At 43.8% G+C, this 24848-nt stretch overlaps 1 protein-coding gene across 2 annotated transcripts; it reads right to left on the minus strand.

Moving 5' to 3' along the window:
• Nucleotides 1–3747: 3747 nt before the first annotated feature.
• LOC138245252 (nucleotide-binding oligomerization domain-containing protein 2-like) lies at nucleotides 3748–24848 on the minus strand. Of its 2 annotated transcripts, XM_069199167.1 has the most exons (8): nucleotides 24778–24827; nucleotides 16610–16679; nucleotides 14085–14532; nucleotides 11952–13653; nucleotides 10510–10797; nucleotides 6308–6739; nucleotides 4518–4958; nucleotides 3748–4193 (listed from the first exon to the last, which is right to left on the minus strand). In XM_069199167.1, the coding sequence occupies exons 3-8, from the start codon at nucleotides 14482–14484 to the stop codon at nucleotides 4049–4051; spliced, it is 3408 nt and encodes a 1135-aa protein (XP_069055268.1). In that variant the 5' UTR covers nucleotides 14485–14532; nucleotides 16610–16679; nucleotides 24778–24827; the 3' UTR covers nucleotides 3748–4048. The 2 variants fall into 2 exon arrangements, with proteins under 2 accessions (XP_069055268.1, XP_069055267.1); XM_069199166.1 differs by lacking the exon at nucleotides 16610–16679 and having other exon boundaries at nucleotides 24778–24848.

Here is a 24848-nt window from a genome sequence, read left to right on the forward strand (position 1 = left end):
CAATATTGTTGTTCAAGAAAGACTGTCACCTTGCAGGCAGTAGCATGTTTCTTTGGATGGAGAACTGGTTTTTACAGATGTAGCCATCTCGACTACTGTCAAAAATACTGTCAGTGGTAAGCAAGGTATGGAAACTGCACTCTGCTTCACTTAACAGATGTTTAATATACAGTCCTCTTCAGATTAAAACTTCAAATAAAAATGGATCAAGGGAATTTCCAAGAAGATCAACCTCGTTTGGCCCCGTAGCAGCTTCAATGATGGTGTCTGTGCAGTCCTGGGCACCTGTTGTATCGGAAAATGCTCTTTAAACTACCCCAGAACAGGTTAAGAGTAGAGCATATGTTGCCGCAGTAACTTAACCGGATACAATTTGATCCTGCTTCATGAAGCCAAAAATCAAGACTTTTGTCACCATGTTTACTAAAGTTAGCCGGCGAACTGAGTAATCAGGTACTGTACAGTATACATAAGTTCTTAAAACAAACTGGTAAAACATTTTTCTTTACTCCCTATTTATCAGCTCATCCCTCTTGTTACTGATATCTTTAATAGGTCTCTTAAGCAGTGTAAAGTTGCTGCATGTTTTAAGTCTGCATTGATTATTCCTGTGCCTAAGAATGTCAGCTACATGGATGACTACAGGTCTCTGGGCCTGACCTCAGATATTATGAAAGTTTTTGAGTGACTGGTTTGTAACCATCTGTCCAGGGTTAAGCTAGACCCTTACCAGTTTGGGAACAGGGCCAACAGATCTGTAGAGGATGCTGATTCTGTCTACCACCATCCCATCCTGCAGCACCTTGAAGTCACCACCACCTGTTTACTGGCTACAGCTCAGCATGTAATACAATTGAGCCTATAAAGCTGTTTGATAAACTTCAGGAGCTGGCCATTAGAGCAGGCTTTGTGCTCTACGACAGCTGAGAGAGTTTGGAGTCCATCAGGAAGCAACAACACACTTCTATAGAACAGTGACTGACAGCGGGTTCACCTTCTCAATATCAGTTTGGTACATCAATACAACTGCCCAAGACAGGAATCAGCTGGAAATAGTCGTATGCACAGCATCCATGATCATCAGATGCCATCATCCCCCTGTTACCTCTATTTATGAAACATTTATCAAACAGAATGCTAAGGAGGTGTCCGCTGATCCCTTCCAACCCATAGTACTGCTCAGTTACAAAACAGCACCCATCGAGAGAACATCAGGCACCTCAACAGGTAGATCTTGGTTGATGCAAGCATCACATGGGAGCGAATAAACTCCTTTTGATTATTCACTTTATTCTTTTTAAACATTCGAGTCTAAAACTAAGTGAATAATGTGTACTGTGTATGTGTTAAGTGTAAAAGTGGCCATTTCTGTTCTTTTATTTAGGCTGCACTATGGCACACTCAAATCAACTTTGTTGACATGGCAATAAAGTATTTTATCTTTGAATTCTCACAAGATTCTAACCTTTGCTGGCTCTACACTAGAGCATCATCCTTGCAAAAAAGCTTGTAAGACCTGCTATTCAACAACATAAAATGTATGTGCTATTCATGACAAAACACTACGAAGAAGATATTATGCTAAAGTACATTACATTTGGTAAACTGTATACAATTATTCAAACTAATTACAATTCTGATTCAAATGGTGGTTCCATTTATTAATTTAGGTACTACTACGTTTTAATAATATTAATTTAATATTGAAAGAGAGGCTTTGTTATCCCCAAGGGGCAATTTGTTCAAGTACAGCTTGTTCACTGGCCAGGAGTCAAACCCCTTGCCTCTCGCGTGGCAGGCAAGAATTCGACCACTGAACCACCAATGATGCCCATACGCCAAGACTTACTGCTCAAAAGGTACTCATGCAAAATACCTGCAAAATACCACAAACTCAGAATAGGATACAATTATACATCTTGTGTGGGTATTGGATTCAACTTTTCTTTGATTAAAGAAAAAAACATTATATAGTCTACAATTCTATCTCCTACAATGTAACTTACAGTACGCGACCATCAAAGTCATTCAAACACTACTCAAAACTTATTTTAATTTGCCCCCTGTTTTGTTTTTACGGTCATTTGCTTTTTAATATGATATGTGTTAAAGCCACACTGTATATTTTTAATTATCATAATCTATGATCAAAACTAATAATTCTGTATTCTGTATGTAATTCAAAAATGAGAATTCTATTAAGTAACATACAGTATCTTATTTGGAGCCGAGCAAAATCACTGTATCGAATGAAATTGTCTCTACTTTACAGTTTGACTAGCGCAGCAAAGCACAAATGGCTTATAAACAGTAGTGAGTCATCTGACAACCACACGCAGCTGCGGAACAATTCACTGCGCCCCCTGGAGGTTTTACAGAGTAGCGGTAACAGCGGCGCCGTTCGTCGTACCGTGGCACGTCCTGCGGTATACCGCCTGACACCTCGCACATTCAAGACGGCTGCATCTGTAGTACAGGTAAGGGCTAAATGCTAAGACTGGACTGATGTATTGGAATTATTGGAGTACCACAGGGGTCCAAATGAGGTACCACTTTTATACCTGATGTTTGTTGTTGTGAAAGAGGACATAGCTGAGTGTAAGGGAGGCTAGTTCCTTTGCAGTTCTCAGCCTGATTACCTTACTGTGAAGGTCTGGAACAATGGACACCGTTTTCCTTATTTAAACAGCTGTTAAAGGAGCCTTGACATAAATAAACAGGCAGGGCTACAAATAATGTACTCAGGTTAATGAACTTTGCTGTTACATCATTGTCATATGATGACTTAAGATGTCTGTACGACGTAGGGCTCTGGGCATCACTGACCAGTAAATATCTGTTCATGGTGTAACTCGTGTGTTGTGTAAGGTTACGTTAAGTACTGTAGTAATTATTGGTTTATCCTGCCTATGTCTGGGCCTCTCTGTTCCTCTATTACCAGCTGAGCTGGAGAATAAAGAACAAACATACTCTGTAATACTACTGTACGTAATCTTCTCCTGGAAGGGAAAACAGCATCATGATTGCAGATCCAAATCATCTTTAAATCCCTTAACAAACCCATTATTTAAACAATCATGGTTCACGTGCTTCTTGTCTTTTTCAATTGGTGACTTTAAGGTTTACCTACAGACCCTGCCTGATAACGCTTCTCCAGGTCCAGGGCTACAGAGCATCCAGACGTGAAGCCCATCCATCACAGGGAGAACAGCAGAGATACTGGCCCCCATTCATACAGCTGGGTGGACTGGAGCAATGGGGTTAACTACCTCACTTAAGGCACTGTATGAGAGAACTTGAGCAAGCAACACACCAGTTAAGAGTCCAGAGACTCACACACTATGCAACTCTTCCCTCACTGCCAAGAAGTGCAAAATGATGGACGTATGAACAAGTGGACAACAGGAGGCCTCCAGCACACAATCAGTTTTAAACTGCGCTGACGTTAAACCCAAGACTGGAAACAGTAATCTAACCTGGGATCAAGGCCGAAGCCTCCTTGTCTGAAGAAGACGGGGCGATCCATGGAGTCGTCACTCTTCATAGACAGAGCGCCGGGACCCTGTGGCACCGATCCCTCTGGCTTCAACCTGTCAGCAACACATGGAAACAGATCTCACAGTCACTCATTCCCACATCACAAGACACAGTAATGCTGTCAGCTGCTGTCTGAATCCTGTGACTCCCTACAATTCTCCCAAAACATAAAATAACAACCAAGGGGACAGTCAATAAGGCTGAACAAAAGGTAGCTCTTTGCTTGACTATCTTACACTTCTGTACTGCAATGAGTGGAACACCTCAGGGATACATATTATGACCACTTTTATACCTGATGCATAAACTTGTGGAAAGGGAGATAGCAGAGTTTGAGTAAGGTGAGCTCCTTAGCACTTCCCAGCTTGATAACCTTACTGTGAAAGTTTGGAACAATGGATATTCCTATATTTAAACAGCGATCAGTGGGGTCTTGGGACTTGTAAACTGGACTAGAGCAACTGGGGTAAAGCACCTCACTTAACGTATGCCTTTTGTTCAGTGTTGCACATTAAACCCAAGACAGGAAACAGTAATCTGACCTGGGATCAGGGCCAGAGGCTCCTTGTCTGAAGAAGACGGGGCGATCCATGGAGTCGTCACTCTTTATAGACAGAGCGCCGGGACCCTGTGGCACCGATCCCTCTGGCTTCAACCTGTCAGCAACACATGGAAACAGATCTCACAGTCACTCATTCCCACATCACAAGACACAGTAATGCTGTCAGCTGCTGTCTGAATCCTGTGACTCTTCAATATTCCTAAAGCTAGTCTAGTAAAGACACAAGAGAACATGATGCAACTAAGTTGTGTGTATATATTAGATAGTAATTGATGTTATAAAACACAACCCATTGTTTACGCACAGCTGTCTGATCATTAAACACCCATTATAGTCTCCAAGTGAACTGGCTGCCCTTACAGCACAGAGCAACACAGCAGAGACACACTGAGAGGACTGACTGTACACACACACTTACCTCAGCTGGGAAATATAGGGCAGGCACTGAAGGAAACTCCTCACTTCACTCTCTTCAGCTGACCAGCCCTTTAGCTCTACTGGTTTCCTGACTGTGTGGAGTTTCAGCACTTCAAGGAAGAGGGAGGCCTTTCTCTCAGAGAGGTCTATAGCCCAGACTGCAGGAGCTGACTGGAAAACTGGCTGGAGTGCTGGGAGAACATTCCTGCCTGTTAGAGACTCATAGTCCTTCACTTGGGAATACAGATCCAGCAGGAAATTGCAGTGACATACTGGATTGCTGAACTGAGGAAAACTGAAAACTGACAGCAGTTTCACCACAAGCCTGTCTCCTGTCCATCTCTCACACTCCGCTACCTGCAGACACAGATCCAGCAGGAAAGAAGTGTCTGTGTATTTACTCTCCTCAGAGGGCCCCTCCTTGCTGTACAGGGGAGATAAACTGAAAGAGAAATATTTTAAATCAATACAGGTATGACATGAAAAGATTTGATGACAATCACAATCCCTGGAGTTCCCCTCTCCCACCCCAAATATTTAAAATACTCTATATAGCAAGAAACTGGCTGTAATATTTTTAGAAGAACCCTAAAATGCTTGATAAAGAAGCAGACATTTTTAGCACGACCAAGACACCATCTAAAGATCTTGCACAGCAAAATGCATTTGTTCTCTGGAACAATTGTATTACCTGTCTAGTACATCTGAAAAATATACATGGTAGTAGTTTTATATATATATATTATATTTTTAAAATATATTTGTATAGATCATTTAAATAGAAATGACAGTCTGAATAATCATGCCATGAGTAATAGCAGTTCTTCCAATCTATAACACAGCTAAAGCAGTCAGAAAATGCCTTCCATTTAGACATTATAAAAATTACCACAGTAATGAATTACTGAAGAACACAACATGATAAGAATGGCCTCCTCTCGACTGTAACCACTCAGCCCATCTGCTCCGTGTGCCAGTTTAGGGTTTACCACAGTTGTAAATAGGCCACAGGGGCCGCCTGGCACAACAAATGTGTGAACAAATACAATAATCAGTTCAGCTTGTAATGCACCATGAGATGTGCTGAGGGATTAACACATGCGGCTACGCTTGTTATTATCAACCCGCTGCTGGTGCTGGTTAGCTCTCTTGTGGGCTGATCTCTGCTGGCTGGCGGTCGTGATAGACAGGATTGGCGCTGATGGTGTCTGGTGTGCCTGCTCCTTGTCTGGAGAACATGACAGCATGCAGTCGCAATTTTCAACAAAAACTCTCACACATGAGGGTTTTGGACCCTTGAGAGCTATGCCAGTAGTCAACGTAGGAAAACAAATGTAGGGTTTACTTGCAGCTGGACCACAGATAATACTGTGAGCCACTGTTGATTGATAATAATAAAGTGATGGAAATGGGGAAGTTGTGGTGGCTGCTGCTGTGTAACTGCACGTGTCTGTACAATCAGGCAAGAATCAGGGTTCAGCCCCACCTTCTCAAACTGTTGTTCAGAACCTAATCTAAAATCTACTCATGGAGTGAGACCATCTCTATACCTACAGGAAGAAACTCAGAACAGGTTTTCACCGCTCAACTGTGATACCCACTACACTGTCATAGAGATCACACCAGTGACAGTGAGAGCAGGACTGACTATATATACAGCCCCACTGTTCACACTCAGCTGTCTGAACATTAACCACCCATTACAGTCTCCCAGTGAACAGGCTCCCTTACAGCACAGAGCAACACAGCAGAGACACACTGAGAGAGGACTGACTGTACACACACACTTACCTCAGCTGGGAAATATAGGGCAAGCACTGAAGGAAACTCCTCACTTCACGCTCTTTAGCTGACCAGCCCTTCAGCTCTACTGGTTTCCTGACTGTGTGGAGTTTCAGCACTTCAAGGAAGAGGGAGGCCTTTCTCTCGGAGAGGTCTATAGTCCAGACTGCAGGAGCTGACTGGAAAACTGGCTGGAGTGCTTGGAGAACATTCCTGCCTGTTTGAGACTCATAGACCTTCACACGGGAATACAGATCCAGCAGGAAATCACACTGACTGATAAAGTGATGAAAACTCAGAACTGACAGCAGTGTTTCCAAGACCTTCTCTCCTGTCTGTGTCTCCCGCTCTGCTCCCTGGACACACAGATCCAGCAGGAATGAAATGACTTTCCGTTTCCAGTCCTCAGTGTTCTGCTCTTTAGCGTCTGAGGGACAGAACCTGGAAGAGAAAACCTGTGTGAGACTCGACACAGAAAGGAAATCTGTCAACAAACCATTTCCTGTTACAAGTCCATTGCTAGAGTCACTGACACCTCATTCATGAGCTCCTTAGAAAAAACATTACAGGTTCTGGTGACGTCACCATCAGCAATGGCTGCTTAATTTTCTCGCTCTTTCAGTCGGTTGAAAAAACAGCAAATGTTTTAGAACTGCAACTAAGTGTTGGGTAATAATGGAAGAACAAGGCAAAGGATGTAGAAACACCCAAAGCTTAGTGAGAAAGGAAACTGAAGAGGAACAGGGAGACTAGGTTCAGTCAGTTTTCAGTCGAAAACATCTTCACTGAACTGACAGACTTCAGATCTATTAGATTATCCTGAAGAATTGAGCAGAATGAATAAAAGGATAAACGAGGAGGAGGAGCACACTGTGCAGACCGAGGCGTGGGGTGAAAAACAGACGATGTGCTTTTACTCCTGCTCCAGAGGCAGAAGCAGCAAGAGGCCAAGCTGACGGACCTGGAGGGCAGGAGGAGGAGATCAGATCAGATCTACCTGCGGATCTACGGGGTCCCGGAGGAGAGCGAGGGGGTCGATTATCCAGTTCGCTGAGAAGCTCATCAGGAAGCAGCTCGAATTTCCCCCTGACTTTGACTTGGAGATTGAAAGGGCTCACAGAGCCCCAGGCCCCTAAACCCTCAGAGCCCTGGTCCCCTAAACCCTCAGAGCCCTGAGCCCTATACCCCCAGAGCCCCTAAGGGGCCCGGGCCAGACCAAGATCTACTGTCATCAGGTTTCTGAGACTCAAGACATTCTGACGAAAGCACGGGTGGAAAAGGAGGTGTTTTATGAAAACAGAAGGATTTGCGTGCAAATCGAGATCAAAGTAATGTGCTTCAGAAAGGGACAGAATACAAAGAAATAAAGTGCTAAAAGAAAGTAAAAATTAAAATGCCTTTCTCTGCTAAATGAAAGTTCCTGAGAGACTCGGGTGCTCAGATGGGCACCTCGACCGCGGAGGTCTGCTTGTGGGCGAGACCAGAGCCACAGAGGAAGACTGACAGAGGAGCAGTACCAGACTCTCCAGCCTGTCCGTCAGCACACTGCCCCAGAGCACTAGGACTTCATCCACGTCTCAGGACCAACGTGAGGGATTAAGTACTGAGAGACGTCACGGGATACCGTAGGATACTGCTCCCTTCACCCTGTTCACCAGTTTTTTTTAGACATACTGTAAATTTAACAGTTCTATAGCGCTGTTCTTGTTTTATATACTGTTTTCGTTTAATTTAGATAAATTAGTTAAGTAAACATTTAATATAGTATAAAAAGTATAAAAGTATAGTTAACCAGCAGCTATATCATTCTGCAGCTCACAGCTGGCAGCCCACTGAAGCTCAGCAGGTGTGAGCCTGGTCAGTACCTGGATGGGAGACTCCTGGGAAAAACTTAGGTTTCTGCTGGAAGAGGTGTTAGTGCGGCCAGCAGGGGGCGCTCACCCTGAGGTCTGTGTGGGTCCTCATGCCCCAGTATTGTGACAAGGACAGTATATTGTAAAAGGGGATGTCCTTCGGATGAGACGTAAAACCGAGGTCCTGACATGTGGTTATAAAAAATCCCAGGGTGTTTCTCAAAAAGAGTAGGGGTGTTACCCCTGCCTCCTGACCACATTTCCCATCGGCCTTCACCAATCATGGCCTCCTAATAATCCCCATCTCTGAACTGGCTTCATTACTCTGCTCTCCTCCCCACTGAGAGCTGGTGTGTGGTGAGCGTTCTGGCGCACTACGGCTGCCGTCGCATCATCCAGGTGGGGCTGCACACTGCTGGTGGTGGAGGGGAGTCCCCATTACCTGTAAAGCGCTTTGAGTGGAGTGTCCAGAAAAGCGCTATAAGTGTTATAATAAGTAATAATTAATTATTAATAGGGGTGGATAGTTTAAATATGGAGAGTAATAATTAGGACACGTAGGTGACTGCCATATAGGGCCTTTTTTGTTATAAAAGGTGTATTTTTTTCCCTTACTGCCCAAAACTTGTATTGGGGAACAAAAGTTCTTTAGTGCTGTTTTGAGTTTTATATAATGTTTTTGTTTAATTTAGATAAATTACTTGATTCAGTTTATATTAAATATAATAATAGTTATTTTATAAAAAGCCTCATTAAATAGGGGAGGATAGTTTAAGATGGAGAGTAATAATTAGGATACGTAGGTGACTGCCTACAGGACCTTATTTGTTAAAAAAAAGGTTTATTTTTTTTGTTCCCTAACGGCCCAAACAAAAGGTGGGGTTATATTTTGGACTTAGGGAAGCCCCTAAGTTTGTTTTTACTCTGCTGTTATTGTGTTGTTCAAAATGACAGTGTTGTTTTGTTTTACGAGATTGGGAGGTTAAGATTTGAATCCAAACTGAAGCAATAATAATTATATAGACAAAAATGTCACCCACAGACTGACAGGCTAGTAGAATGTTTTAATAAAACTCCTAAGAGTATGATCCCCAAAGCACTGAGACAGAAGACCTCAGTCCTTTCCAAACACATCCCGGATTTCCTAAAATCCGAGATGTGTTCTCATCCGTTCTGAAGAAAACACACCTGAAACAGCATCAAATTGTTACTGAACCTCAGAAAAAGGATGGTGCCCAAACAGGATGGATCCTGTAGGTTTTGCAATAATTTCAGGAAACTCACTGGGATCTCAGTCTTTGACCCCCTGGTGCCCCAGGTCAATGAACTAACTGAACGTTTAGGACCCATCCGATTCTTCACTACATCAGGCCTAACTAAGGGATACTGGCAGGTGCCATTGGCTGAAAAGGCAAAGTACCACCCTCTGGCCTACAGGGGGCTCTGGCCACCTTTCAACACCTGGTGGACTATTTCCTACGATCTTGTAGAAAGTTCCCACCCGCATATCTCAATGGTGTAATTATTCACTGCCAACCCTGTGAAGAACATCTCCAATATTTAGAATGAACTGCAAAAGCCCTGAGGCATGGGAGGCTCAGAGCGAATCCCAGGAAACACCAAATGGGGTAAGGGAGGCAAATGTGGGGTACGATATCAGACAGAGGCTGATTATGCCACTACAGTAAAAACTGCTGCCATGAAAGACTATCTTTCCTTTTAACAAAAGACAGGCGAGAGCTTTCCTTTACGGATTGTTTATCCTGAATTTTTCTTCCGGGAGACACCAGATTGCGTGTGAGATTGCGCCCCAGAGACGCCAGACTGTGCGCGAGATCTCGCCAGGCAGACTCTACAGTGTGCGTGAGATCAGGACCGGGAGATTCTATAGTGTGTGTGAGATCAGGACCGAGAGACTCTATACTGTGCGCGAGATCGCGACCGGCAGACTCTATACTGTGTGTGAGATAGCATCAGGGAGACACGCTACTGTGCGTGAGATCGTGACCGGCAGACTCTATACTGTGCGTGAGATCGAGACAGGCAGATTCTATACTGTGTGTGAGATCTCGACCAAAAGACACTATACCATGGGTGAGATAATCATGAACACAGTGTAACAGACAGGACACGAAGGCTGGGCTTCACAGTCATGAACACAGTGTAACAGACAGGACACGAAGGCTGGGCCTCACAGTCATGAACACAGTGTAACAGACAGGCTGAGCAGGGACTGTAATCCAGGTTATTGAGCGATCAAGATATCAGAAACAGAGACATTAAAGCTTGTGTGGAGTAAAGTTATGAAGGAAGGAGACTTGAAACAGCTGGGATATGAAGGACATTTCCAGGACATACCTGAGTGTGCAGATGTGAGGCAGACACTTCAGGATTGTAGCTCCAATGATCTGGCTGTGCTGGACTGTGTGAGGACCCCACTGCAGGGCCAGTTTGATCCTCTCCTCTGTCTGTCTCTGCTGTATCACCTGTCCAGCTCTCTCAAACAGCTCCAGCACGTTCCTGCTGCCCTGCTGTCCAGCTGTGAGCTGGATCTCATTCTCACAGAGTCTCAGCAGGCTGGTGACCTGACTCTGCTGTCCTGAGTACAGCGCTGCCCTCCACAGCTCACACAGCAGAGATGAGCTCCTGCACACAGAAACAACACGTAAAACACACCACTGAGCAGGACAGTCTGACAACTGTGTGTCCTGCTCTCCAGACAGGTGAGACTCAGCTGGACTGTGTAAAACAACACCTTAAACTCAGTTGAGCAGGACAGCCTGACAGATGTGTTGTCCCCATACTTACCTGTACTGTGTCCAGACCTTAAAGACTCACAACAGAGCTTAATGGACAAAAGACACTTCCAGAATCCAATTCCTAAAGACCTAAAACTCTTTAAAATTGTGTCCTGTGAAATTCATCACAAAAGGACACAAACAAGAACGGTTCTTTGGTCCACCAAGCTCATTTGATTCTGTCTATAGACCCATTATACTATTACTACCTGTACTGGGGACAAAAGAAAGACGTTCCCCTTGAGCAGATAAGGAACAATCTACAGTAATCACGTGTGAGTAAATCACAATACAGTACATTACTGTGGGAGGATATTAAGCACAGTGGAATATATTAAAGTGGAGGTGCAGTATATTAATTAAGTACAAACTCTTAGTGCTCAGCAGTCCTACAGTAACTGACACAGGGATACTCATCTCTTTCTTCTAACACATTTTTAAAAGTGTTTCAACCAGCTCTGTACCGATCCTGCTGAGTCACAGGATTACTTTCAGAATGCTGGCTCATTTACCGCAGACAAAACAGCTCAAATTTTTAACTAAAACTAGATTTTTACAGAGACGTCACTGATCCCAGTTTTGCAGCTTTTTTTGAAAACTACACAACTGTTTCATAGACAACCCTGTCCAACAGTTTAGGACAGAACTCACGTAGGGAGAGAGGCTGGAGAGATCATCAGTTTCATTGGTTCAGAGAAACCAGAACTATTTAATCAGCACGGACCTGAACTGTTGTCTCAGACAAGACTAATGCCTCCCTAGTAAAAGGAGAGCACTCTGGGATCAACACACTGAGACATCAGTGTTTTTAGGAAATCATGAAACAGGAGCCCAGCAGTGCAGAGGAATCAGGGCGTCTAGGGATCACAGTGAGGAAGCAACAGTGTTGTTCTCTCCCCTGGTCTCTGTTCCCAAACCCTGAACAGGAGAACATCTGAGCACAGACTTCACTCAGGAACCAGCTGAGCAGCTCTGGGAATGAACACTAGTGAACAGACTGACCTGAGGGAGGAGACCTTGTGCAGACAGCTGAGAATCAGCCTCAGCCCTGTCTGAGACACAGCACAGTCCTCCAGGTTCAGATCCACCTTCTGCCCATCTGCCTGCTGGATCACGTAGGAGACCGAGCAGCACTGGTGAGGGTCCAGCTGCAGCTCACTCAGCTCGAAGCTGTGATTCAGCTCCTTCAGAAGGTGTAAACAGGCCTCTGCTGACTGGGACTCTAACAGGCACTGACACACAAAGACCAGGTCTAGAGGATCCTCAGACTCCTCAGCTCCAGGACACAGGAAAGTGCTGAATACTTCCTCAAGGCACCTGGCGCAGATCTCCTGGATCTTGTCCTCTGCAATCAGGCATTTGACTAATCTGGCGTTTCTCCTGGACAGCAGCCCACACAGGAACATGACCACGTATTTCAGGTGCTTCCTTTCCTCAGTCCTGCAGAGTCGAAGAATTTCACTGATGCTGTATGGTGTCTCCAGGAGCCACAAGGCCGCCCAGAACTCCTGCACTGTGTTGTGGAGAAACGTGAAGACTGTCTGGACTGATGTCGGTGAGTCTTTTACCTCAACTGACCTCAGGAAAGCACATTCAACACCACTCTCATCAAGGTCAAGGTCGGTGAAATTCACACTTCTGTGCAGCAGCCTGTTTAAAGACACCTCAGCCAGATCCATGATGCTCTGCCGGTTCTCCCTGATGTACTTGTCCAGGTGCCTCCCCAGAGTTCCCCGTCTCTGTCTCTCCCCGTGTCGCTCCAGGCAGTGTCGGAAGATGTGCAGGTACATCTCAGTTACAGTGCTGGGCTGTGTGTCGGACTCACACGACCTGAATGAGATGCAGGCAGAGACTATAAGAGCGTACACTGGGACATGGCACAGACTGAGCAGCTGCAGGTTCTCCAGCACACTGTGTGCTTCTTCAGCCCTAGTTCTCCCCAGCATCATCGTCAAGTAATCGCAGACCGATCTCTCACTGAACCCCAGCACCTCCACTCTGTAGCTGGGCCAGTCAAGGACATCGGTCAGGAGATACTCTGCTTCTGGTCTGCAGGTAACTACAACCTTGGCAAATGGCAACAGCTCTTTCTTCACAACACTGGAGACCAGCGAGCAGATGTCCACCTCTGCAGAGGCTGAAGTCACTGGTACTGAGCTCAGCATGTTGTCAGTGATGCCATCAAAAATGATGATGACATTATCTGAATTCTCTACAATATCCTGAAACACCTCATCCGCTCCCTCCCCTGGTGTCCAGTACATGTTGAACAGAAGGGTCCTCAGGCTTATGGGACGGGAAACGTGGGTCAGAGTTTGCACATCGTAGTAAAACAAGTAGCTCAGATCCTGATCCTCTCTCTCTGCCCACAGGCGCAGCACCTGCAGAACAGCAGCTGTTTTCCCTATTCCAGGCCTCCCCACCAGGAGGATCTTGTCCTCGTTAGTTTTCAGCAAGTCGCCAGGATCCACTTTTCTCTTGTCAGGGGACACGTACGCCTTCAGCTTCTTCCGGCGATTCTTCTTGTACTTCTTACTTTTGAAAACCGCTGAACAGTCTGCCTGTAACTCCAGAGGAATGTAAGTGAAGTCTGTCCCTCTGTCCCCCTCTGGGAAGAAGGTCCTGCTGTTTTTCCACTGGTCCTTCACAACCTCTTTTACTTTTAATCTCAGAGCCTTCTGGTATCTTGGACAAGAACTTGAACCTACAGAAGAAAAAAGGTTACAAATTGAACTCTTTAACACTTGGACCACAGGTCAGTGTTCAGACTCTACAAGCACCGCAGGTGAACCTGATTCTACAGAACTGTTGCAGACTGATACCACTAGAGGACAGTAGAGTGTCAGTTTCCAGGCCTGACTCAGTGCTGACTTAATTTGAAAAATAATCTGCTGTCTCTGACCTCAGGGCTCCTCAGTACACAAGCTCACTAACTGCAGCTCATACAGCCTGAATCTACTGTCTCTGACCTCAGAGCTCCTCAGTACACAAGCTCACTGACTGCAGCTCATACAGCCTGAATCTACTGTCTCTGACCTCAGAGCTCCTCAGTACACAAGCTCACTGACTGCAGCTCATACAGCCTGAATCTACTGTCTCTGACCTCAGAGCTCCTCAGTACACAGGGACACTCACCTGCAGGGTACACACTGGGAGGCTGAAAGTCTTCGCTGAAGGAGAAGCTACTGATCCAGTAGTGCAGATCAATTTCATGTTCAGGTTGAGTAGCAGGAAGACCATGTGCCTGTTGCGATGATGAGGAAGATGGCTGAGGAAACGTTGTTTCCCTGGTGCTGTACAGTATCTTCAGAAGCTCATATGCCGCCAGTTCCCCTTTCTTAGTGACACAGTCCAGTATCTTTCTGGCTTTCTCTCTCCTCTCCTGACAGGACTCCACCACCCGGACATCCTCTGCGCTGAAAACCCCGCTGTCCTGTAACCTCTCCACAATGACATGGAGGCTCTGGAGACTGTCCACAAGGCCGCTCTGGGCTCTCTGGACAAACTGCACAGCAGACTGCTGTGTGCACGCCATCCTGCGCCGAGAGTCTCACCAGCACAGCTCAGCCCCCTCCAGCAGCACCTGAAGGAAGAGAGACTCGTGAGATACTGACTGCTGGACTGTCACTCAGGTCTCCCAGTCCTGCTATAACAGGAACAGAATGACAGGTTGTCAATTATCAACACTTCACTTCATTTCTATTACCCTTTTCATCCCACTTCTACATAAACATGGGGACCTAAGTCACCCCACTGCAGTGCAGCCCCACCACACTGGTCATTCTGCACCAGCAGCCCCACCTGGAGACACACAGCACCATTCTGTACCAGCAGCCCCACTGGAGACACACAGCACCATTCTGTACCAGCGCCCCACCTGGAGAGACAGCGGCCCCGCTGCACAAGGATCAGGGGAGGACAGAGAAACTGCGGCACCAGCTGGATTAATGTGGATCTTTAGGGAGGACAGACTACAGCCCAGAGTGGGAGCGAGCCAGCACAGTCCCCAGTGACCTCACCAATTTTACCAAAGTCCAAGAAAGGTCTACCGAAACAAAAAGCTCTAGAATCTCCTGAAGTGAGAACAGATGATCATGACGATGATCATGGCGACGTCGAAAATGCGAGTGAATCCTTACGGGTAATTTACACTATTGGGAAAGAAATAAATGATCTAAAGACGGAGATGAAGAATGAACTAAAGGGTTCAAGGACGAAGTCAAAAGAGACATCAAAGCAGAGCTGAACGATCTTAAAGACTAAATAAACCAGAAGCTGCAAAATTAGTGATATAGGGAACCTAGGCACTAGGATAACAGAGACGGACAAACGTATTCAGTGAATGTTGACCTGAGGGACGCCCTGCTCTACGCCGTGAGGAAACAGAAAACAACGCAGGCCCAACTGACCAACCTCAAGGGGAGATCTCGGCAAAATAACATTCGCATCTTCGGTATCAAAGAAGACTCAGAGGGAACCTCACTGTTTCACAGAAAACTTTCTGAAGACGAAGCTCTCCTTGCAAGAGGGCATTGATTTACAGATTCAAAGAGCTCACAGGTGTCACGTCCCACACTCACCCTCATAAAACTCGTCATTCCCAAACCCACTGTTTCACAATCTCACTCCTAACGGAACCCATCACATTCCCACAGGCACCAGATTCCACAGATTCTCAGTCAGGACCAATTCTCCAGCCACGTCCCTCTCCCTTGAGTATTTAAAGTTCCCTCACGCACCAGACCCTGCTCACTAAGAGGAAAAACCTCTTAGTTTTCTAGTGCGTGTTAGTCTCTTGTTGGCTTTCAAGGTTTTTGGACTTGACTGTTCTCTTTTGATCTCGCCCTTTGGATTACCATTTTGGATCGTTTGCCTCTGCATCCCGCAGAGCTCACGGCTACGCACAGGATCCTCGGAGAACGACCTGCTGGATCCCTGACAACAGATCCCTTATCCCAAAACCTCAGGGCGATGCAACACCAAGGTAAACTGTGATTCATTTTCAACAAAACAGCATGAAAGAACTCATCCTGAAGATGGCATGAGCTAAAGAAATTACCTAGAAGAGCAAGAACAGGCTATAGAAAGACCTGCTGTCAGACAGTGACTTTGCAAACTGACCGGGAAGGTGGAGTTTGGTTCTTGGCAGAGCTAGACGGAGTTCACCTGCTCGTGTTAGGACCCAGGACTTTTCCCTCCTTTCCTGAAACTGTCTAGGGAAGCAAGCGGGTCATCGTTTGACCCCATCAGTGGAAGTCATTTATTTTGAAATTGTTCTTTATTTTCTGTTCATGTTGTACGGATTGATATGTTCAAGTTGCCAGCATCTTTTATGGAAATTGGAAGTATTTCATGGAAGCAGCGACTTTAATTGTTAATGGGCTAAATAACCTGGTTAAGAGGAGTAAGGTAGTAGTCAAAATGAAAAGGGAGAAAGTACATATTATACTCTTACAAGAAAGACACCTTCTGAGTGCCAAACACAAGACACTGAAAAAGTATGGATATAGATATACATTCTATAGCTCAGTGGTTCTCAAACCTTTTGGACCAAGTACCACCTACAAGTCATAGGATCCACAGAACATCTCAATGACCAACATGAGCGTGCACGCGTGCACAGAAACACACATATAATAAAGATCGCACTGAGCACTTACCATTTCAGTAAGAGGGGTGAGGTTGTTTAGTCGAGCAAAGCCTTGCAATATCAGGGACAAGGGCAGTGAGCTGCAAACAAAGATCTGGCTCAGCATCTATTTGGTTGCGGTACTTTGTCTTGATTGCAGAGAGAGCAGAAAGGCTTTCTCACAAAAGTAGCTAGTAGCAAAAGGCATCAAAAACCGCACAGCCTTTAATGAGAGGGCTGGGTATTCACTTTGTCTTTCGATCCAGAAATGCAACAGTGACTGTCGTTTCAATTCTGACATCAGAGTCGCATCAGATAACTCGAGCAACATCTCTTGTTCAGCACAGGTCACATCCTTGGAAATTCCTACGACATCAACAGTAACGGGGCTCCTGATCCACTCTGATGTGGCCTCAGCTGGAAAATACTCTGAAAACTGTTCTTCCAATGACAAGAGGTGCACTGCAATCATATCACGAACAGCAGCATCAAGTGCCACACCATGTGTGCAGATAGTTCTCCAAAGTAGGGAAAGCAGAGACATCACTTGCATTGATTTTATTAACAAAATGCTGCAGCTTTTTCTTCATAGCGGTGATCTTCTCAGACATGTCAAAACAATGTTAAAGAGAGGCTCTGCAGCCCCATATTCAGCTCATTCGGGTAGGCTAATTGTACCAGCCAGACCGGATCATCAGATAGACTTGCCACGGGAGATCATGCAAAGACATCTGTACCTCAGAGTGAAGCTCAAAGAGCCTTGTGAGCACTCTGCCCCTTGACAACCATCTCACCTCAGTATGTTGCAAAAGCTGCACATGTTCGTTGCCTATTTCATTACAAAGCAAGCAAACTGAACAGATGTGAGTTCATTGGTCGAGCCCTGATACAGTTCTCAACTTTGACAGCAGAGTCTAACAGACTTTAAATCCTCAGGCATCTTCTTGACGGCCAAGGCCTCGCAGTGGATGCTGCAGTGTGTCCACATCATATCTGGAGCAACCTCTCTAATTCGTGCAACTACACCGCTGTGTCTGCCTGTTATCACTCTAGCACCGTCTGTACAAACTCCAACGCATTTTATCCAGTCGATGCCATTCTCTTCGATAAATTCATTCAGAAGCTGAAATATGTGCTCTCCTGTAGTTCCTGTTGTAAGCAGCTAACTGAACAGAAAATCCTCATGGGACCTACCCCCAAACTTGTATCGAACGTAAACGAGCAAATTGGCCAAATCAAAGGCATCTACAGACTCATCTAATTGCAGTGAAAAGCATCTGCTCATCTTAACACCATCCGCCACATCAATAATCCTACAAGTGACTGTGTCATTCGAAAGGGGCAGCAGGTCAAGCTGTTTAGCAGCTTTCTCTTCACACATAATACAGTGCCTTGCGAAAGTATTCGGCCCCCTTGAACTTTTCAACCTTTTGCCACATTTCAGGCTTCAAACATAAAGATATAAATTTTTTATTTTATGTGAAGAATCACCAACAAGTGGGACACAATTGTGAAGTGGAACGAAATCTATTGGATTTTTGAAACTTTTTTAACTAATAAAAAAATGAAAAGTGGGGCGTGCAAAATTATTCGGCCCCTTTACTTTCAGTGCAGCAAACTCACTCCAGAAGTTCAGCGAGGATCTCTGAATGATCCAATGTTGTCCTAAATGACTGATGGTGATAAATAGAATCCACCTGTGTGTAATCAAGTCTCTGTATAAATGCACCTGCTCTGTGATAGTCTCAAGGTTCTGTTGAAAGCGCAGAGAGCATCATGAAGACCAAGGAACACACCAGGCAGGTCCGTAATACTGTTGTGGAGAAGTTTAAAGCCGGATTTGGATACAAAAAGATTTCCCAAGCTTCAAACATCCCAAGGAGCACTGTGCAAGCGATCATCTTGAAATGGAAGGAGTATCAGACCACTGCAAATCTACCAAGACCTGGCCGTCCCTCTAAACTTTCAGCTCAGACAAGGAGAAGACTGATCAAAGATGCAGCCAAGAGGCCCATGATCACTCTGGATGAACTGCAGAGAACTACAGCTGAGGTGGGAGAGTCTGTCCATAGGACAACAATCAGTCTTACACTGCACAAATCTGGCCTTTATGGAAGAGTGGCAAGAAGAAAGCCATTTCTCAAAGATATCCATAAAAAGTCTCGTCTAAAGTTTGCCACAAGCCACCTGGGAGACACCCCAAACATGTGGAAGAAGGTGCTCTGGTCAGATGAAACCAAAATCGAACTTTTTGGCCACAATGCAAAACGATATGTTTGGCGTAAAAGCAACACAGCTCATCACCCTCAACACACCATCCCCACTGTCAAACATGGTGGTGGCAGCATCATGGTTTGGGCCTGCTTTTCTTCAGCAGGGACAGGGAAGATGGTTAGAATTGAGGGGAAGATGGATGCAGCCAAATACAGGACCATTCTGGATGAAAACCTGTTGGAGTCTGCAAAAGACCTGAAACTGGGACGGAGATTTATCTTCCAGCAAGACAATGATCCCAAACATACAGCAAAATCTACAAAGGAATGGTTCACAAATAAACGTATCCAGGTGTTTGAATGGCCAAGTCAAAGTCCAGACCTGAATCCAATCGAGAATCTGTGGAAAGAGCTGAAAACTGCTGTTCACAAACGCTCTCCATCCAACCTCACTGAGCTCGAGCTGTTTTGCAAGGAAGAATGGGCAAGAATTTCAGTCTCTCGATGTGCAAAACTGATAGAGACATACCCCAAGCGACTTGCAGCTGTAATCGCAGCAAAAGGTGGCTCTACAAAGTTTTAACGCAAGGGGGCCGAATAATTTTGCACGCCCCACTTTTCATTTTTTTATTAGTTAAAAAAGTTTCAAAAATCCAATAGATTTCGTTCCACTTGACAATTGTGTCCCACTTGTTGGTGATTCTTCACATAAAATAAAAAAATTATATCTTTATGTTTGAAGCCTGAAATGTGGCAAAAGGTTGAAAAGTTCAAGGGGGCCGAATACTTTCGCAAGGCACTGTATGTGTCAGCTCTCTTGCCAACGGTAAACAAAGTTCTTAAAAAATAGTGTGGGGCTTACCTGCTTTAGCAATGCGCAGGTTAGCATTTGTCCCCATTTCCCCATAAAAGACATTCAGGAGACTGCCTCGGAAGTCAATAGAAGTTTTTATTTAATGCGCAAGTGAGCAAAACACAGAGATGCTCAGTGAATTTTTCTCAAATTAACCTAGAACAGTCCTTAAATATTTTTCTGTTATCTATCACGCTTTCCTGTGCTCACAAGATCGGCAGTGTTCCAAAATCATGCACATTCTCCTACCTCTGAGTACCTTTTTGCTGAAGACAACTTTTTTTAAATACAATTGGTTACTTAGGTTCATAGCACGCATTCCTATACAATGGTACGGAATTAGTGGTATGTGTACCACAGTTTGAGAACCACAGCTATAGCTCATTTCGAAATGGTCATAAAAGAAGTGTATCTATTTTAATACCACACTCTCTGAACTTTGAACCCTTAAAAGATGTTAAGGATAAAGAGGGTCGATACATATTAGTTCAGGGGAGATCGGAGCATAATGTAGTAACCTTATTTAATGTTCATGCACCCCCTGGAAGTAATAAGTAATAATTTAAAGATACTCTCTGACATTCTGGCTTCTGAAACTCAGGGAGCACTTATTTGCGGGATTTCAACATGGTACTTGATCATAAATTAGATTCAACTAACCTTGAGAGAAATCAGACTTCACACACATGTTCCTGAGGATTAAGTCACATTTCAGGACTTAGCAGATGTCTAGCAGAACTCTCATCCTTCAGAGAGGGACTACACTTACTACTCTGTCCCACACTTAGCATACTCTAGAAGAGATCACTTTTTCATGTTTAATAGTGATAGACACAAGGTGAAAGAAGGTACAATAGGAAATACTGATGTGATGGATCACTCACCCGTGTATCTTATTGTACATCTAAATACTAGACCTAGAAATACAGTCTGGAGACTGAACACAGGTCTACTCAATAATAAAACAGTTATTGAACAAATTAGAAAAGAAATTAAGTCATTTTTAGAGAATAATGACAATGAAGTGAACCCTGTTATACTATGGGATGCCGCAAAGGCAGTACTCAGAGGGAAAATGATTGCTATCACCACTGGGAGTATAAAATAAGACATTCGGAAGCAAAATTAAAAGGTCTAGAAGACAAACATAAGGAGAATAATGATTCAAACGATTTGGAACAGATTAAAAACAGCAGGAAAGAAATAGATGAGTTATATGAGAAAGAACTGGAGTTTCTTTATATGGCAAACATACTATGAAGCAGGCCCAAAGGCCACAAAACTGTCATCAAGAAGGGTGCGTAAACAGCAAGCTTCAAACACAATCTATAAAAGACCCCAAGACTGGATAAACATCAAATCATCTAGAGATTACTGAATCCTATTATAAAACCCTTTATACTCAACCAGCACAGGAAAATAATACAACCTAGTAAAAACCTTTTTAGACTCATTGGCTCTACCATCAATTGGAACAGAACAAAATGCCATCTTGACAAAAGACATTTAACAAGATGAGTTAGATCTGGCAATAAGTAATCTCAAAAATAATCAATCACCAGGTAGTGATGGATCTCCATCAGAGTGGTACAAGACATTTAGAAAAGAAACCTCCCTCTTCTCCTGTCTTCATTCAACTGGACCCTTAAAAAGGGAATCGTTCCTCCCTCATGGAGAGAAGCAATTATCACAGTTATTCCCCAGGAGAACAATGACAGAATTATGCAGCTCGTTCCGACCAATTTCAATTTGAAACGTGGACTTTTAGTTATATGCCTCAATTATATCTGAAAGATTGGGGATTTTTCTGTCCGAATTAATGGACACAGATCAAACTGGATTTATCAGTGGACGACAAACCCAAGATAATATCAGACGAACACTTCACATGCTTCACCATATAAAAAAATAACAAATTGGAACAATTCTAGTGAGCTTAGATGCAGAAAGAGCTTTTGACTATGTGGATTGGAAATACTTATTTCAGGTATTAGAGAGGTTTGGTTTCACAGAAGGTGTTAAAGAGTGTGAAGTCTGTAGGAGTGCATGTGGGCGTGTCCAAGGCGCTAGATTACACTCCTAAGGGGGGGACTATAACAAACACTGTGTCCACGAGGTAGAGGAAGGACCCAGTGCGTTGTTCTGAGGGTTTCAGGAGATCAGGAAAAAGGGTGAAAGGCAGAGGAGATCGATGGCTACTTATGGAAATCGCTGAGCTGAAGTTGGATCTACCATCAATTGGAACAGAACAAAATGCCATCTTGTCAAAAGACATTTAACAAGATGAGTTAGATCTGGCAATAAGTAATCTCAAAAATAATCAATCACCAGGTAGAGATGGATCTCCATCAGAGTGGTATAAAACATTTAGAAAAGAAACCTCCCTCTTCTCCTGTCTTCTTTCAACTGGACCCTTAAAAAGGGAATCGTTCCTCCCTCATGGAGAGAAGCAATTATCACAGTTATTCCCCAGGAGAACAATGACAGAATTATGCAGCTCGTTCCGACCAATTTCAATTTGAAACGTGAACTTTTAGTTATATGCCTCAATTATATCTCAAAGATTGGGGATTTTTCTGTCCGAATTAATGGACAAAGATCAAACTGGATTTATCAATGGACGACAAACCCAGGATAATATCAGACGAACACTTCACATACTTCACCAAAAAAGAACAAATTGGAACAATTCTAGTGAGCTTAGATGCAGAAAGAGCTTTTGACTGTGTGGATTGGAAATACTTATTTCAGGTAATAGAGGTTTGGTTTCACAGAAGGGTCAGTTAAGTGTTTTAAACTCTCTACATGAACCCCATGGCTAGGATACGGGTAAACGGTAGCCTCACAGGCGGCACTGCTTCAGAAAGGGGCACACGTCAGCAATGTCCACTGCCTCCCATTCTGTTTGCCCTTTACATTGAACCTCTTGTCCAAGCAATCAGGCAGGATCAGGATGTAAAGGGGATCTTCTTGAAAGGAACGGAGCATGAGATAGCCCTTCATGCTGATGACGTTCTGGTATATCTAACAGATCCAGATATCTCCCTTCCTAATCTATTCAATCTCCTTAAGAGATATGGCCAGTACTCAGGATATTAACTGAATGTGCAAAAAACACAGATCCTGTCTTACAGTTATACCCCGACAACAGAACTTAAGCAAAGGTTTAACTTAAATTGGAGTTTAAATGCAGTAAAGTATATAGGCATATGGAGAACAAAAGACCCTGCAAAATTATACAGAAGAAACTATATAGATGACTTGGGACGCTGGTCATGGATCTCTCTAGACTTTCATGCAAAAATTAAAACCATAAAAATGAATGTAGTTCCAAGATTATTATATTTATTTCAATCTTTACCTGTTGAGATCCCCTCCAAACAATTTACAGAATGGGATAAATACATTTCTAATTTCAACTGGAATGGGAAGAAACCAAGAATGAGATATGCTACATTACAGCTAAATAAAGTTAGGGGAGGGATGGCTCTCCCCAATCTCAAAGACCAGTATTATGTGGCACAACTCAGACCTCTGCTCTGTTGGGTGTGATGATAATATTCTCCAGCCAAATGGAAAGACAGAGACTAGATAAAAAAATAATCCAGTCCAAGCTATTATTGGTGATCGAGACAGGTTTCAATATGATCAATTAGATTCCTTAACTGCATTTACTTTTACAATTTGGTTTAAAATTATTACAAAATTAAAATTTGAAAAACAGGTCAGGGTACTGAGGTGGCTTGCTTATGATCCAGCATTTTTGCCAGGTATACTTGATCAAAGATTTAAACAGTGGGCTCACAGAGAAACTACCTCATCCTGTACAACAATGGAAAAGGGAGATCTATTAAGTTTTCAGACTCTTAAAGATAAATAGGGTTTGGCAAACCAGGACTTTTTCTGATACCTACAGATATGTCAGTACTTTCTAAAAGAAATCAAGGAGCACGATTTAAATCATACAGACCATTACCCAGATATACAATAAAGGTACTCGTAGAACAGTACCAACACTGTATCAGGGTATAATGAGCTCTAGAAAAGAAACAACAGATTATATTAAGACAAAATGGGAAGAAGAACTCAATATTGCCATCACTAACCAGGAGTGGGAGAACATGTGTAAAACACAATGCACTTCCACAAACTCAAAAAGATGGCAGGAATTTTGCTGGAAAACTTTAACTCGATTCTTCATAACCCCCAAAATAAAATCGTCTCGTCTTAGTTTGCCACAACCCTGTTGGAGAGATTGTGGTAACAGAGACGCAGGGCGTTCCCATATATTTTGGTAGTGTCCAGTAATTCAATATTATTGGGAAGAAGTGCGGTCTCAGATTCAAGATATATTGTTTAGAAATCCCAAGTCTTGTTCAGTTCTGTATCTGGGTAATCTGCCTGATGAGGTTGTGGGAAGAGATAAATACTTGCTAAAAGTACGAAGAGGTTACAAAGGTTACAAAGAGACCCCCCCCCCCCCCCCCCCGCCAAATGTATGATTTATGAAATTGAAAAACTAACCTTCCAGTTAAGACTCCAGAAGGAAGTTTTTGAGAGATATTGGGAGGGGTAGATTATTTCTAGAACATAATGATAATGACTTTATGCATTATACCCTCTTTAAAAATGCAAAAGAACGATACACACCAGACTTCATACTCATTTATATTTGTAATACTTGAGGTTTCAAAATGTCCTCGGGGAGATTCTGACTCCGCCGGCCTGAGCCGCAGATCCCGGCTGTAACCGGCCACACCGCTCCTTCACAGACGAAGTTTAGGTTTGTCTTACTTAGTGCCAGTTTTCTGGTAAATGCTCCAGAACCAGACTCTCGGCTCAGTGAGAATAAACCCTTATCTGTCTAACTACCGAGCCTGAAGGAAATAATGTGGTATTTTTATCAGAACCACTCGTTCATTTAACCTTTTAAGCTTATACACGTTTCTTAAAAAAAAGTGCGCCACGAACTTTAGGCCTCACGCGGAAACAGGAAGTTTCGCTCACAGTTCAGTAAAATAGTCACATACCTGTGAAGAATGTCAACTGCAGGAAAGGAAAGTGGGTCTTTAATCTGTTTTCATCATTATCCAATACCACACTAATTATAATTATTACAAAATGTATACTCACCGTTTCACACCATCACCGCTTTTAGAACGAGCAAACTACAGCAGGGCGTTTTATACCTTAAAAACAAACAA

Source organism: Lepisosteus oculatus, chromosome 2 (assembly GCF_040954835.1).
Source record: "Lepisosteus oculatus isolate fLepOcu1 chromosome 2, fLepOcu1.hap2, whole genome shotgun sequence".
NCBI classification, from domain to species: domain Eukaryota; kingdom Metazoa; phylum Chordata; class Actinopteri; order Semionotiformes; family Lepisosteidae; genus Lepisosteus; species Lepisosteus oculatus.

Excerpts from the sequence above, each read along its gene's own strand:
- LOC138245252 (XM_069199166.1), bottom strand. The coding sequence starts at position 14,484 with ATGGCGTGCACACAGCAGTCTGCTGTGCAGTTTGTCCAGAGAGCCCAG. Across the intron at positions 6,740-10,509 it reads CCTCACATCTGCACACTCAG|GTTCTGTCCCTCAGACGCTA; the intron begins GTATGTCCTGGA and ends TTTCTCTTCCAG. Across the intron at positions 4,194-4,517 it reads CCCTATATTTCCCAGCTGAG|GTTGAAGCCAGAGGGATCGG; the intron begins GTAAGTGTGTGT and ends TGTTGCTGACAG.